Here is a 15,489-nt window from a genome sequence, read left to right as displayed (position 1 = left end):
TTGGTTCTTTCCCAGTATTTACCACTAGTTTTTTTTTTAACCAATAGTTGTTTTGTATTTGTTCAATCAGAAGTATTTTTCTGATGAATTTCTGATGAATATTGAATATTATCTTTATTATCTTATTTTCATTGGGTACCCAAGGACTTATACATCTTATTATCCTCTTAAGGGTTTTTGCCTTGGAAACTGATAAGTAAACAAAAGCAGGATGAATTGCCTTTTGTGTTGTCGTATGGTTCCCCAGAACTAGCCTATTTGCCCATGAACATAGATGGTAAAACTGGAAAATGTTACCGTCATCTATGTAGCCCCCTGTTTCATACATAGATAGAAATATACTGAAACCTAGATATAACATGTGGGAATCTTGCTAAAACCCAGATGTCTTCATACAGTTTAGTGGTCTGTCTCTTTCCCTAGATTAACTAAATCTAAGAAAAAAATAACTGGCTATGCACTTCACTTCTGCTGAAGAACAGGACAAGGTTCATAGTGAACATACTTTATGCAATATATAGAAGAGAATGAAAATGATTTTCTTCCCTATTTTTACAGGATATGCTTTTCTTTCCCTAGGGAAAGCTACTTCCTTCACTCATCATGCCCTCCTTCAATCAGAGCATCTTCCACCCTGCAGTTTTCTTCCTTACGGGCATCCCTGGTTTTGAAACTTACCATGCCTGGATCTCTATCCCATTCTGTTGTCTCTATGCCGTTGCCATCACTGGGAATGGAATGATCTTGTTTGTCATCATCACTGAGTCAAGTCTTCATGAACCCATGTACTATTTCCTCTCTATGCTATCCTGCACGGACCTAGGACTGTGCCTTTCCACATTGGTCACCATACTGGGTGTTTTCTGGTTTAATGCTCGAGAAATCAGCTTTGATGCCTGCATTGGCCAAATGTTCTTTATCCATGGTTTCACCTTCATGGAGTCCTCAGTACTCCTGGCGATGGCCTTTGACAGGTTCATTGCCATCTGTAACCCACTGAGATATGCCACAATCTTAACCAATTCAAGGATCATCAAAGTGGGCTTTGCAGTAGTTATTAGGGGAACAACAGCTCTAGTGCCTTTACTTCTGCTCCTTAAGCGTCTGTCCTTCTGCCGTAGTCATGTTCTGCACCATTCATATTGTTTCCACCCAGATGTGATGAAGCTTTCATGCACGGACACCAAGATCAACAGTGCATTTGGCCTGTCCATTGTTATCTCTAATGCCGGTGTAGACTCTGTCTTGATCCTCCTCTCCTATGTTCTGATCATCCACTCTGTGCTCAGCATTGCCTCCCCAGAGGAAAGGAAAAAGGCCTTTGGGACCTGTGTCTCACACATAAGTGCTGTTGCCATTTTCTACATCCCCATGATCAGCCTGTCACTGGTGCATAGATTTGGGAAGCATGCCCCTCCCCTTGTGCATACTCTCATTGCCAATGTCTATCTACTTATCCCTCCTGTAATGAATCCCATAATCTACAGTGTAAAGACCAAGCAAATTCGTAAGGCTGTGGTCAAAATATTTCTTTCTAAGCTAATTTAGGAAATTTTTAGACTACCATATCTTTACAAAGTCCTCTCTAACTCAAATTTTATCATCTACCAATATGAGTTACAACCGTACCTTGAAAAAGCATGTGTCTATATGCTCCCAGTCTATTGTGACGAACTGGTAATTTACTAATGCCTTTACCTTCTTTCATTCAGCCACTCAACCCACCTCTGAGAGCTGTCAGTCTGTTCCATGTATCCATGCCTCTGTTTCTACTTTTTTCTTTTTTTTTTTTTTTTAATATATTTTATTGATTTTTTACAGAGAGGAAGAGAAGGGGATAGAGAGTTAGAAACATGGATGAGAGAGAAACATCCATCAGCCACCTCCTGCACAACCCCTACTGGGGATGTGCCCGCAACCAAGGTACATGCCCTTGACTGGAATCGAACCTGGGACCTTTCAGTCCGCAGGCCGACTCTCTATCCACTGAGCCAAACCAGTTACGGCATGTTTCTACTTTTTTCATCAGTTTATATTGTTCATTAAATTAGATTCCTCATATTTTGTTCATTGTATTCCACATATTTTTAAATGGAGTTCTATTTCAACACTTGGAATGTCCCTTTTAATAGCTTCCACTTTCCCTTCAGTATTCTCCTGTATAAAATTTCGGCTATAGTTTCATCTATCAATGCTCTTTCATCATTTGTTCTATTTTTCATTAATTTTCCAAAATTTATAGATCACTAATTATACTGTTATCCAGTGAAAGCTGGCTGTAATTCAAGTGAACAATGACTGTTCTTACAGCGATTTAACAGATTTTCTTAAATAAATGGTTTTTCATTTGCTATATGACTTTAAGGCAATTTCCAGAGGATTTAAATGTATATACCTGTATCTATATATGATTTTTGCTATTATAATACTTTCCCTGGGGAGCATGTTCACAGATCTCCTCTTGCTGCCATTTTAAAATTGATCTCTTCACTTCTTGATTTTGTACTTCAAACAACACATTGCAATTGTTTCCTGATCATTCTAGATTGGATGATACATTCTTCTTATATATTCTTATTACTCTTTCTGCTTATATTATATACTAGGGACCAAGTGCATGAAATTTGTGCATGGTGGTGGGTCCCTGCACCCTCTCCAATCTGGGAGCACTCCAGGGAGACCGCTTCAATCTGGAAGTGTCTGTCTGTCTTTGCAATCATATGATTTGCAAGCGAATTGTCTGAGACCCCAACTCAGTTTGGTTTGGTGCTCACAGAATAATAGAGGTCTTTTTTGTCTTTGCTTCATTGGTGGAGATTCCTAGAAGTTGCTTGATATCTTCCTTTTAATTTTTCCTCGACACTCTGACTTTACTTTTGTCTCTAACATTTGATTTCCCTCCATCCCCCACCCGCAACAGTAATTTGCTCCAGGCTCACTTTGCTCTAGTGTCCAGGACAGCGGTTCTCAACCTTCCTAATGCCGTGACCCTTTAATACAGTTCCTCATGTTGTGGCACCCCACAATTTCATTGTTACAAATTGAACAAAATGAAAGCATAGTGATTAATCACAAAAACAATATATGATTATATATGTGTTTTCTGATGGTTTTAGGATACCACTGTGAAAGGGTCATTCAACCCCAAAAGGGGTCGAGACCCTCAGGTTGAGAACCTCTGGTCTAGGAGATCCCGAAACTCATCTGCCACCAGAACTACGATTCCCAGCATTCCTGGTACTACCTGTGCTCTTGGTTTCCGCTTCCTGTCCAGGGGCTGCAGAAACCAAAAGGACCAGGAACTTCTGCTGCCCCCAGGCTGGGCTGACAGGACCAGACACTCCAGTGATGTCCTTGGGACCCCAGCCACCTGCTAAGACCCCCAAGCTGCCTGTTCTCCGCCCACTCTCCTGCTGTGCTCTCCATCCCGCCCCGCCCCCAGCCACTCAGAGCCTGTATGTGTGCTTGCTGGCCACAGGCTGCCATCTTTGTTGGATTAATTTGCATACTCACTCCTGATTGGCTGTGGGCGTATCCAAAAGATGGTCAATTTACATATTTGTCTATTATTAGTATCGATATTGTAATACATCACACAAAATACTCAGATTTTGATTGCTTACTTTCTTATCTACATATTTTATTTCACTAATCATGACAATATCTTATTTGTCTCTCCCACAATACCATATTGTGCATTGTCCGGCAAAAGTAGAAACTCAATAAATGAAAGAATGAATCAGTGGTAATTAAATTATCCTATATAATAACAGTGTAGTATGCAACTTGTCCCCTCAACCGGGAGTTTGATCAGGAGTTTAACCAGAGGCAGGGCCAGCTGGGAGAAGGGCGGGAGTACCCGGCTGGCAGCCATCAGCCGCTAGGGACCCTAGTAGTACACAGATTTCATGTATTGAGCCTCTAGTAAGTAAGAATCCCAGATAACAAGATCTAATTTATTCTAAGATTAAACAAAACTTAATTCTTTATTATATATACTTTAAGAAAACAAATCAGGACAGAGAGATACCAGTTCTTGGAAGTATATATTTGGAAGCTTGGTCTAATGGGCAAAGTGTTCATTTTAGCCACTGTCATTCATGCTTTCAAAATGTTACTAACATTTCCATAATATTAGGATATTTCATTGGGCATTCCTAAAGAGTAGATTAGTAGATTAGTAAGTATTTATAATTCAAATTTTTCAATGTATGTGTCCTTTATTGAGTTTTCTTGAAAGAGGGCATGTCTATAATAAAAATTTTAATGACATTACGTTTTTTCAAGTTATATTCCTCTTAAGCTAACTTAAAGCAAGAAGCTAATCTTGTTGATTCTTATGGTCTTAATATCTGTCCTAATAATACCTGGCTTATTGTTGATGCCCAATATGTGTTGTGTTGGAAGATGAATAAGAATATAATTTGGGAGTATGTGCTTGGTTTTATTAGTTCTACTTTAATGGCCACAAAACTCTGAGCTGGTGATGCCTCATGTGGTAAAGTGTTACACAGTCTTATCATTCTTTGTAAAGAAGTGAGTGAGATATGTAGGAGTTTTGAGTAATGAGCAAGTTTCTCTTGTTGTTTTTAATGTAGTTTTTGAAAGAAAAGGCAAAGTATCCCCAAGGAATTTTGTTACTGTCTGAAATACAATTGATAAATTTTGCTTTAAATTTTATATTTCCCATTTCTATGGATATAAATGCATAAAAAGGTGAGATAAATGTCAAACTTATGAAGTGATTTGCTATGAAGAAATTAGAAAGATTGGACTTGAGGGAATATATCAAGGAGGACATGGTCTTTTCTATAAAATCTCTTATTAATGAAAGTATATTTATTATTTCTCATATAACTAAAATTTAATTTGAAAACGTTTTTTTTCCTGATTGTTTTTATGAAAAAATAGAAGGAAAAAGGACAAGATTGGAAACCAAGAAACCGATAAGAAAACTGATTTAGTTGAAAGATTTTAGTGTCCTAGATTAGGTGTAAGAATGGAGAGGAAGAGATATTTTGTTGTTATAATAGAAAGAAAATACAGATTTATAGGATGCAGGAGCAAAGGGTGAGTAAGCATTAGTTTTTATCTTTGGCACCTGAAAAAATATTAAATATTACTTAATAGTTCTGAAAAACATTTATTCATGAAAAGAATGAGTTGAATTATTCTTAGTCAAATTGAGCTTTATGCAAACAGGGATAAGTTCCTGAGATTGAGATCTCAGGCCCCCAAATTGGCCTTTGCCTATATGGTTTGGAAAGTCAGAGCTATGATCAATTGCTAGATAATATAGACAGAAAAGATGAAATCAGTTATAAGAAAAATTTCTTATGTTACACATGCCAAACATTGAATTGAATGACTTATCACTGAAATTATTCAGATGGATGACTATTTGATAGTCTCTTATGTTCAGTACAATTTAACATCTATCATTGACTATCTGCTATGTGGAAGATAAACTTTTAGGTATTGTAGCAGCATCAGAGAAAACACAGACATTTTTTAATTTTGGGAAATTACTGCTTTATGGAAGTAATACCAGAACTACTACTAGTATGTATATACAACATATGGTAAAAAACACATAAAGGAAAAAGAAATAGATATAGAGAAATCACCATAGCAAGCAAATTATGAGAAGGAAAGATCAGATATAATTGAAGCAGTCATGAAAATTTAATGGAGAAGATATTTAAAGATGAGCCTTGGCAGGTGTAGTATTTCAAGGTGAAGGAGTCGGTGTCAAGGTTGATGTCAAGAGTAAAGCCCACTATTAGGAAAGCTGCATGATGGAGCAGTTAGCAGACTGGTTTTCTTAGACTGCAGAGCAGGTGAAAAAAGAAAGAGGTAGATCAAACTTTAAGGGAAAGTTGAACCTAAAGTGTGGAGGACTTTATCACAGAGATGAATTAATGCTTTATTTAGTTGTTAGATGAGAAATAAACATGGAAGAGTTGCTTATTGGTTTGTTTTTAAATTTTATTTGAGCTGGATATTTGGAAAGTTAATTCAAAATGAATGACAGGCAGTTTTTGGCAGAAACAGCATAGAGATGGGAGGTCAGTTAGTCATTTATGGGAATAGGGCAACTGAGAGGTAGTGAGAATCTAAGTTAGTATTTTGGTCTAGAAAATGATTACTTTAACTAGGATTAGCTACATTGTAGATATGTTTAATTTGGATAATTTCTATTTCCATACAACTCTAAAATTGCATAGCTTTATAACTCCGAGTTGTGATAAATTTTCATTGACTTAGAGATGGGATTTTAAGGGAACAATGACTGTTAAATATGAGTTCTCTTGGAACAGAGAAGTTTGAGCATAACTTTTTGAATCTGCTTTGTTTTCACACTATAGATGATGGGATTCATCACAGGGGGAATAAGCAAATATAAATTAGCAATGAGTGTGGGCACAAAGGGTGGAGCATGTTTTCCAAATCTGTGAACAAAAGACAGGCTGATCAAAGGGATGTAGAATATGGCCACAGCAGTGATATGAGAAATGCAGGTGCTGAAGGCCTTTTTCCTCTCCTCTGGGGATGCAATGTTGAGAACTGAGCGAATGATCAAGACATAGGAAAGCAGAATCAAGATAGAGTCCACTCCAGCAGTAGAGATAATTGCAAATAGTCCAAATGCACTATTGATCTTTGTATCTGAACACGAGAGCTTCATCACATCAAGGTGGAAGCAGTAGGAGTGATGGAGCACGTGGCTGTGGCAGAATGATAGACGCTTAAGAAGTAAGACTAGTGGTGTCAGAATGACAGTCCCCCTGGTAATGACTGCCATGCCAATTTGTGCAATCCTTGCATGAGTTAGAATGGTAGCATATCTCAAGGGGTTAGAAATGGCCACAAAACGATCAAAGGCCATAGCCAGGAGCACTGAGGATTCCATGAAAGTGAAGAGGTGAATGAAGAACATCTGTGATAAGCAAGCATTCAAGCTGATTTCCCGTGCATTGACCCAGAATATTCCCAGTACTGTTACCAGTGTAGAGATGCATAAGCCAATGTCAGTGGTGGACAACATGGAGAGGAAATAGTACATAGGCTCATGGAGGCTTGGCTCAGTGAGGACTACAAATAGGATCAAGGTATTCCCAGAGAGGGCAGTTAAATAGAGGCAGCAGAAGGGGATGGAGATCCAGGCATGGGCCCATTCAAGTCCAGGGACTCCAGTCAAGAGGAAGGTAGGGAGAGTAGAGTTATGGTAGAATGACATTACGGTCTGAAGAGGCAGAATTCTCTTATAAGATCTTGACTTTCTGAATTTAGAATTTCAAAATTATTTTTAGATGATATACATTTAGTTCACAGAACTTTAGAGTACAGCTCAATGAAATTTGACATCTGTATACACTTCTGTAACGCCTTCCAAGATCAACTGATAAAATATTACCACCAACCCAGGAGAGTTCCTAACACTTAACACTTCATCCTCATCAATGTCCTCTTCTATAGTAACCATTCTTCTGACTTCTATTAGCATAAATACTTTTCTCTGTTCTTCATCTGGATATATATATATATATATATATATATATATATACATATATATATAATCTACACTAATAAAAGACAAAGATGCTAATTGATCGTATCTTCGCTATGCCTAAGCCATGCCCACCAGCCAATCAGAGCAACTATATGCAGATAAACTCAACCAAGATGGCGGCTGGCCGCCATGGAGCTGGAGCAAGCAGGAGGCTTGGTTGCCCCCGCAATGGAGGAAGCCAAGTTTTCCCCTGCCCTGGCCGGCTGTGGCCTCTGCAAAAGGCAACAAAGTTTCAATTATAGAAGCTAAATAAATCCCAGATACCTACTTCTAGCAAGCCTCCACTGGGAGCTTGGGTGGCTGGGAGCCATGGCTAGCCTGCAAACAGCCATCAGACCTTCACCCAGGCTGGCCAGGCACTCCAGCGGGAACCCCTACCCTGAAGGGGCTGTGACTCACCTGCAAACAGCCATCAGCCCCTCACCCGGGCTGGCCAGGCTCCCCAGTGGGGACCCCCTCCTGAAGGGGCTGTAGCCAGCCTGCGAACAGCCATCAGCCCCTCACCTAGGATGACCACACCCTCATGGGGTGATGGTCCCCACTTGGGGCCTTGGCCAACCTGCAAATAGCCATCAGCCCCTCACCCAGACTGGCCCGGCACCCCAGAAGGACTCTCCCACCCTGAAGGGGGTGTGGCCAGCCTGAAAATGTCCCTCAGCCCCTCACTCAGGCTGGCCAGGCACACCATTGCGGACCCCCACCCTGAAGGGGCTGTGGCTAGCCTGCAAACAACCATCAGCCCCTCTCCCAGGCTGGCCACACCCTCATGGAGTAAGGGTCCCCATTTGAGGGCTTGGCCAGCCTGCAAATAGCCATAAGCCCCTCTCCCAGACTGGCCAGGCACCCCAGAAGGACCCCCCCCAACCCTGAAGAGGGTGTGGCCAGCCTGAAAATGGCCCTCAACCCCTCACCCAGACTGGCGAGGCACCCCAGCCGGGACCCCCACCCTGATCCAGGACACCCTTCAGGGCAAACCAGCTCGCCCCCACCCATGCACCAGGCCTCTATCCTATATAATAAAAGGGTAATATGCAAATTGACCCTAACAGCAGAGCAACTGGGAACACTGGTCACTATGACACACACTGACCACCAGGGGGCAGATGCTCAATGCAGGAGCTTCCCCCTGGTGGTCAGTGTGCTCCCACAGGAGGAGCTCTGCTCAGCCACAAGCCAGGCTGACAGCTGCCAGTACAGCGGTGGTGGTGGGAGCCCCTCACGCCTCCTCAGCAGTGCTAATGATGCCCGACTGCAGCTAGGCCTGCTCCCTGCTGGCAAGTGGACATCTCCTGAGGGAACCTGGGCTGCCAGAGGGATGTTTGACTGCCAGTTTAGGCCCAATCCCCTGGGGAGCGGGCCTAAGCCAGAAGGTGGTCATCCCCCGAGGGGTCCCAACATGCCAGAGGGCACAGGCCAGGCTGAGGGACCCTCCGAGTGCACAAATTTTTGTGCACTGGGCCTCTAGTATATATAATTTGTATCTGCTTCTTTCACTCAATATTATATCTGTGAGATTCATCACTGAAACAAGATATATAATTAAGTTTAATTTACTTAGCTACATTTATTTGGTGCTTACCACTTAATATCTTGTACTCATCAATAATTTGTTATAGTTTTATACTTGAACTGGATTATAAGTTTATAATTATTAATATGCTCTCATGAGAAGGGGTTATTTTTAGCTAATTGCTTAGTACAATTTTTGCTATTCATAGATATTAAATATGTTCTTGCTAATTGACTTACGTTTTATTTGCTTTTCCTGAAATATTCTATTTAACCAGAAGTATGACTTGGTATAAACAAATAATTCACTAATTTTGCCTTGGAATGTTAGAACAATTAAGCTCAGATTTGAAGTGAAAATTCATTTTAACTTAGCAGGGAACCATCTATTCTTAGAGACTACATACATAAGAATTCACTCCCAATAGAATTACAATAATTTAGTACCTTTTTGGAAACAAATGCAACCCTGGGACAGAATTAAAAATACAGGAAGAGGCCTACATAAACATTTAGTGAAATATAAAGGAAGCTTCATAAACCAGTAGTAATAGAATAAGTTATTGAATAAATGGAGTTGGGTAAATTCCATTTGAAAAAATATGATAAAGCTTACACCACAATATATATTTAAATTATTTCCTGATGGTTACATATTTACTCTTGTATAAACCACACATGATTTAAATTAAAATCAGGTAAATTGTGGCTGGGTAGCTCAGTTGCTTGAAGCATTGTCCCTACACCAAAAGGTTTGATTCCAGTCATGGCACATACCTAGGTGTGGATTTGATTCCCGGTTGTGCACATATGGGAGGCAAGCAATAGATTTCTCTCTCACATCCATGTTTGTTTTTCTCTCTCTCTCCCTCCCTCTCTAAAATCAGTGAAGAGATATCCTTCAGGTGAGAATTTTTTTAAAAATCAGGAAAATATTTATATAATCCTTAAGTGAGAAAGAATTTTCTAATGATAACATGAAAGATATAAACCATAGAGGTACAGACTGGTATATTTGATTTGATAATATACAAAGAATTATTTTATTATTTAAAAGAACCCTTTAATTCCACAGAATTAAAAGGATAATTATGAACTGGGAGACACAATTAAAGCACATACAACACTCATTTGAATAAAGTGCTTACTGTAAAACAGAAAAAAGAGATAATAAAAAATGAGTAAAATACATTAAAATGGAATTCCCCAAAGAAGAACTGCTGGTAATACAGTAAGTATATTTAACTTTACCATCAGCAAAGGAATATTCATTGAAACAATTGTTTTTAATCAATTAAATAACAAAGATTAGTAAGGATTGTTGAACTAAAAGAAAACTGCACTCTTACATGGTGGAGAGTGATTAGATAAAATGTTCATTTGCCATTATTTATTCAAACACAAAAGACTTGCTTTCCTTAAAAATAACAATTTAATTTCTCAGAAATTACTAATAGTGATAACAGCCACTGCTGCTAGTGTGCATATGATATATATATATATATATATATATATATATATATATATATATATACATATATATATATAATTAATTCCTTCAATAATTTCTTATTTCAATAATTAGGTAATAAGTGTTAATTTTATGTACTTAACCATCAAAAAAAACATTTTATTTTCAAGGTAATAGATATTTATAGACAAATTAATATAGAACATAGGAGATGTTGTGCTAAATTCCTTAAATTTGAAATTGACCTTATTTCTTATTGTACTAAAAAAACCTAGAGCATATTGCTATATGCTGTATATTGTTTTTTTTTAATTTGCATCTCCCTAATGACATATAATGTGGAGCATGTTTTCATATGCTTGCCATTACCTATGCCTGTGCACAAGATAGTAACAACCCCCAAAGATATTCATAATGCATAGAAAAGGTCTTGGGCTCTGAAACACATAGTATTGCACTAGTGTCAGTGAATATGAGTTACTCAGCAACAACTTGCTATATGGGTTGTCCTATGATAGCTGTGCCCTGGCAAATGAATGGGGAGTGAACTCATGGGAGATTCAGTACCAACACTTATTTCTTACTTTTATACTATGCAAAGCTTTGATTTATAGCTGCTCTTGAATGAGAACTGAAATCATAGTGCATCTCCAGGAGTCTCCTTTGGGAAATACGAGTGATGCTAGACTGAAAAGAAGTTGCCCTTTATAGTCTGTTGTTCCGGGCACAAAGAATTACCAGGGCACAGTGGTATAGAGTTCTCTCCTAGGAATTTGTGTTTCTGCTGGGTAAAGACCTCTCACCGGACAGCTTCTGGGCTCTTTATAAAGGCTCTCTTTCTCAAATCTGATCGCTCTCCATTCCTGAGAAGTCTCTTGGTTCTTCTGCAGAAGAGATACATTTGGAGATGGGGCAGGACTGATGAGAGACTGTTTCCCCAGCCTCGGCCCCTTTCTATCTGGCTTTAAAAAGAGTCTCTGTTACTGTCTGAGGTGACTCTTCAAAGAGCAGGGGGTAGGATCAAGTGAACTCCCTTTCCACACCCAAGAATCCTTCTTAGCATGAGGTCAGTATTTTAGTTTATCCGAGTCTTTTCTGAATACATCAGGGACTGTATAATTTTTGGATAGTCTATAAAACCAACAGTTTAGAGGAAATTGGTAACCTCAGTAGTATATATTCAACACATTTACATATTATATGTATTCATGTATTATAGCATTTAAAAAACAATTTCTATATTGTTCAAAATAGTCATTAAAATATAGACTGCAGTCTTGAAGTTGTGAACATATGTTCATTCCACATTTTTTTTAAAAAAGTTGTTCTTTTAAAATAAAGTGTGGCAAACATGTGGTTTGAAGTCAGAGAGAAGAAAGTAACATGAGTCTTCTGAGCCTTGGTTTTCTAATCTGAGCCTCAGTTTTCTCATCTGTAAAAAGTAGCCAACAATACCCAATGCATGTTGCTGTGATAGTGATTGATATGAAGCTTTGTAGTTGGGGCAATCTGTTTATACATTCTTGGTGATCTGGCTGTAAGGATATTTAAGTCATAGCCCTGGAAGAATTCTCCTGAGGAGAGAACAAAGCATTAAAATATATCTTTCCAAGAAGAGTTATTTAATATTTGCTCATTAGTTTTAATGAAAAAACATACTCAAGGTTGTTTTCAAAATCATATAAAAAACAAACAAAGAAATAAAAAACAAACAAACAAAAAACAAAATTTTTTCCTGCCCAGATGCCTTGCTAATAGAATTTCCTGCATTGGAATAGTCCTTCTATGTTGCTTTGATTATATAAGTGGAACTGAAAAGAGAATCCAGGAGGATCATGCACAGTTGTGGAAAGAAAGATTCTGAGAAAGAGATATAATAAAGAAAATTGTTGTGTACTTAGGGAGTATTTAATACTTTACTAGCATTGTTTTCAACAAGAAGGCTAGCTATGCCCTAGCTGGTTTGGCTCAATGGATAGAGCATTGGTCTGTGGACAAGAGGGTCCCGGGTTTGATTCTCGTCAAGGGCACATGGGTTGCAGGCTAGTAGGGGTGTGCGGGAGGAAGTTGATCAATGATTCTCTCTCATCATTGATGTTTCTATCTCTCTCTTCCTTCCTTTCTGAAAAATAGGATTAAATGAAGGCTAGCTTGGACACTTAGCTAATCCACTGGGGTCTCTTTATTTGCTATAATAAAAAGAGCCTTAACTTGAAAACCTGCTTCCTCATCTTTAAAATAAAACAGATATGTTTTAAAGGTCCTTAATACTTTATCTTGAAAAAAACTGTTTTTATCACCATGTCTAAGCCAAGTCCTAGCATCAAGGATAAATACCAGATTAATAAGAATACTGTTAGTTTGTCATCTCCTCTTCTAATATATGCCAATTTGTTTACATGACTTTTACACCTAATTTGAGGGAGCCATATACCAGGAATCACAATATGTGCCTGATAGTAAGTGTCTGGGGTCTATAACTATGATTAGATGCAATTCCTTTTTTTATTCAGCACATACTCTTAGATGCTATTGTGCCAGGCATTTTTTCTGGCTCTGAGGTCACAGGTCTGGGAGAAGCTAATGAGGCCCTTGTGCGTTGCTGGGGGTCATTTTCACCTTAGAGGATATGCCTCTGCAAACTTTTTTTAAAGTTATTATTTTGATTTTTATTAATTTCAGAGAGGACGGGAGAGGGAGAGAGAGATAGAAACATCAATGATGAGAGAGAATGATTGATGGGCTGCCTCCTGCATGCCCCTTACTGGGGATCGAGCCTGAAACCTGGGCATATGGCCTTGACCGGAATCGAACCCTGGGCCCAGCAGTCCGCAGACTGATGCTCTATCCACTGAGCCAAACAGCCTAGGGCATATGCCTCTGCAGTCTTAACAGTAGATACTTCTTTTGTCTTTTCCTTAAATACTGCTATTTCCCAGGGCTGTTTCCTCAGACCTCCTTTCCCTTAGATTTTATTACTCCAAGGTATTTTTGCCACTCCTGGGACTTCAATCCAGACACCACTTTGACAACTCTCAAGACGTTATCAGGAGGCCATCACTGAGGTTCTTGCATGTATGTCGCAGGTGAAAAAGTGAGGCTTGTCTTACAACTGATGTCCAATTGCGCACCCCAAACCTGTGATTTATATATATTTTTTTGCATTGTCTCAAGCCAAGCTTTCCAGCCATTAAATTTTTAGTGAGTTCTCAAGAGGCTTCCTATATTGAACATTTCTTCAGATACCCAGAGAAATACCTTCTTGGTCACATGTCCTGTAACCAGTTATTTTCACCCAAGTTGAAGTCACTGCCTGATCATTGATGGGGCGGGGAGGGGGGGTTTGAAATGATACTCTCCAAGTTAACTTACACTCAGATATTTTCTTTTCAGAGTCATGTATGAATATTCTTGGAGTGTCATGCCAAATCTAGTTCTGTCCATTGTACACACTGCCACTTGGTAGATATATACATATTTGTTGAGAGAAAGCATGCATCAGTGATTGAAAGAGGAACATAGACTTTAAAAACCAAGCATTCTTTCTGTAGATAAAAATAGGGTGGCTGAAAAGGTAGTACAAGAATCAATATAAGGAACTTCTTTTATCCTATCAATTTCTTGATCTGGCTGAATACATGCTCATATCCTCAAGCAGTGATGGCTTCTTAGGGAACTCCCTGCCCCCATATATTTTCAATGCCCTTTGGCAAAAATGGAACAAAAAGAAACCTTTGAGATATCTTCTCCAATTGATATTTGAGAGCTTCCAATGAGTTTCATTGTTCTGTTGAGCTTACCTTCAGGCCAGTGATTCCCAAAGTGGGTGCTACCATCCCCCAGTGGGCCCTGCAGCGATCCAGGGGGGGGGGGGGGCGGTGATGGCCACAGGTGCATTTGGGGGCGATGAGTAACTGCTATTAAAATTAAAAAAAAATTAATTCCCAGGGGCTGAGTAAGATTTTTTCTGGATAGGGGGAGGTAGGCCAAATAAGTTTGGGAACCACTGCTTTAGGCCATCTGTGTTCTGGGAGAATTTTCCTTAAAAAATATCAGGTTCACAGCTTAAACATTAGACACTTTAATATCATATCTATCACTCACTGTGGTCTATTTGAACAATTTTTAAAAAATATATCTTTATTGATTTAAGAGAGGAAGGGAGAAGGAAGGAAAGATAGCAACATCAATGATGAGAGAGAATCATTGATTGGCTGCCTCCTGCACATCCCCAGGTGCCCTTGGCTGGAATTGAACCTGGGACCCTTCAGTTGGCAGGCTGACACTCTATCCATTGAGCCAAACCAGCTAGGGCTATTTGAATAATTTTAATTGGTTCTTTCCCAGTATTTACCAGTAGTTTTTTTTTAACCAATAGTTGTTTTGTGTTTGTTCAATCAGAAGTATTTTTCTCATTGAATTTTCTGATGAATATTGAATATTATCTTTATTATCTTATTTTCATTGGGTTCCCAAGGACTTATACATCTTAATCTCCTCTTAAGGGTTTTTGCCTTGGAAACTGATAAGTAAACAAAAGCAGGGTGAATTGCCTGTGGTGTTGTCCTATGGTTACCCAGAACTAACCTATTTGCCCATGATCACACATGGAAATACTGGAAAATGTTACCATTATCTATCTAGCCCCCTGTTTCATACATAGATGGAAATATACTGAAGCCTAGATATAACATGTGGGAATCTTGCTAAAACCCCGGTGTTGTCATACAGTTTAGTGGTCTGTCTCTTTCCCTAGATTAACTAAATCTAAGAAAAAAATAACTGGCTATGCACTTCACTTCTGCTGAAGAACAGGACAAGGTTCACAGTGAACGTACTTTATGCAATATATAGAAGAGAATGAAAATGATTTTCTTCCCTATTTTTACAGGATATGCTTTTCTTTCCCTAGGGAAAGCTACTTCCTTCACTCATC

At 38.9% G+C, this 15,489-nt stretch overlaps 2 protein-coding genes across 2 annotated transcripts; one reads left to right on the top strand and one right to left on the bottom strand.

Moving 5' to 3' along the window:
* Positions 1-603: 603 nt before the first annotated feature.
* LOC139018167 (olfactory receptor 51F2-like) lies at positions 604-1,548 on the top strand. Its single transcript, XM_070426812.1, has one exon. It carries the CDS (start codon positions 604-606, stop codon positions 1,546-1,548), a length of 945 nt encoding a protein of 314 aa, XP_070282913.1.
* Positions 1,549-6,295: 4,747 nt separating this feature from the next.
* On the bottom strand, positions 6,296-7,240 carry LOC139018166 (olfactory receptor 51F2-like). The gene has a single exon (XM_070426810.1). The coding sequence runs from the start codon at positions 7,238-7,240 to the stop codon at positions 6,296-6,298; it is 945 nt and encodes a 314-aa protein (XP_070282911.1).
* Between the last annotated feature and the right edge of the window lie 8,249 nt (positions 7,241-15,489).

Source organism: Myotis yumanensis, unplaced genomic scaffold, assembly GCF_028538775.1.
Source record: "Myotis yumanensis isolate MYYU_CA2020_CCGP unplaced genomic scaffold, mMyoYum1.0.hap1 SCAF_10, whole genome shotgun sequence".
Taxonomy (NCBI): Eukaryota; Metazoa; Chordata; class Mammalia; order Chiroptera; family Vespertilionidae; genus Myotis; species Myotis yumanensis.
Note: the sequence above shows the minus strand (reverse complement) of the source record. Positions and strands in the feature narration are given on the sequence as shown.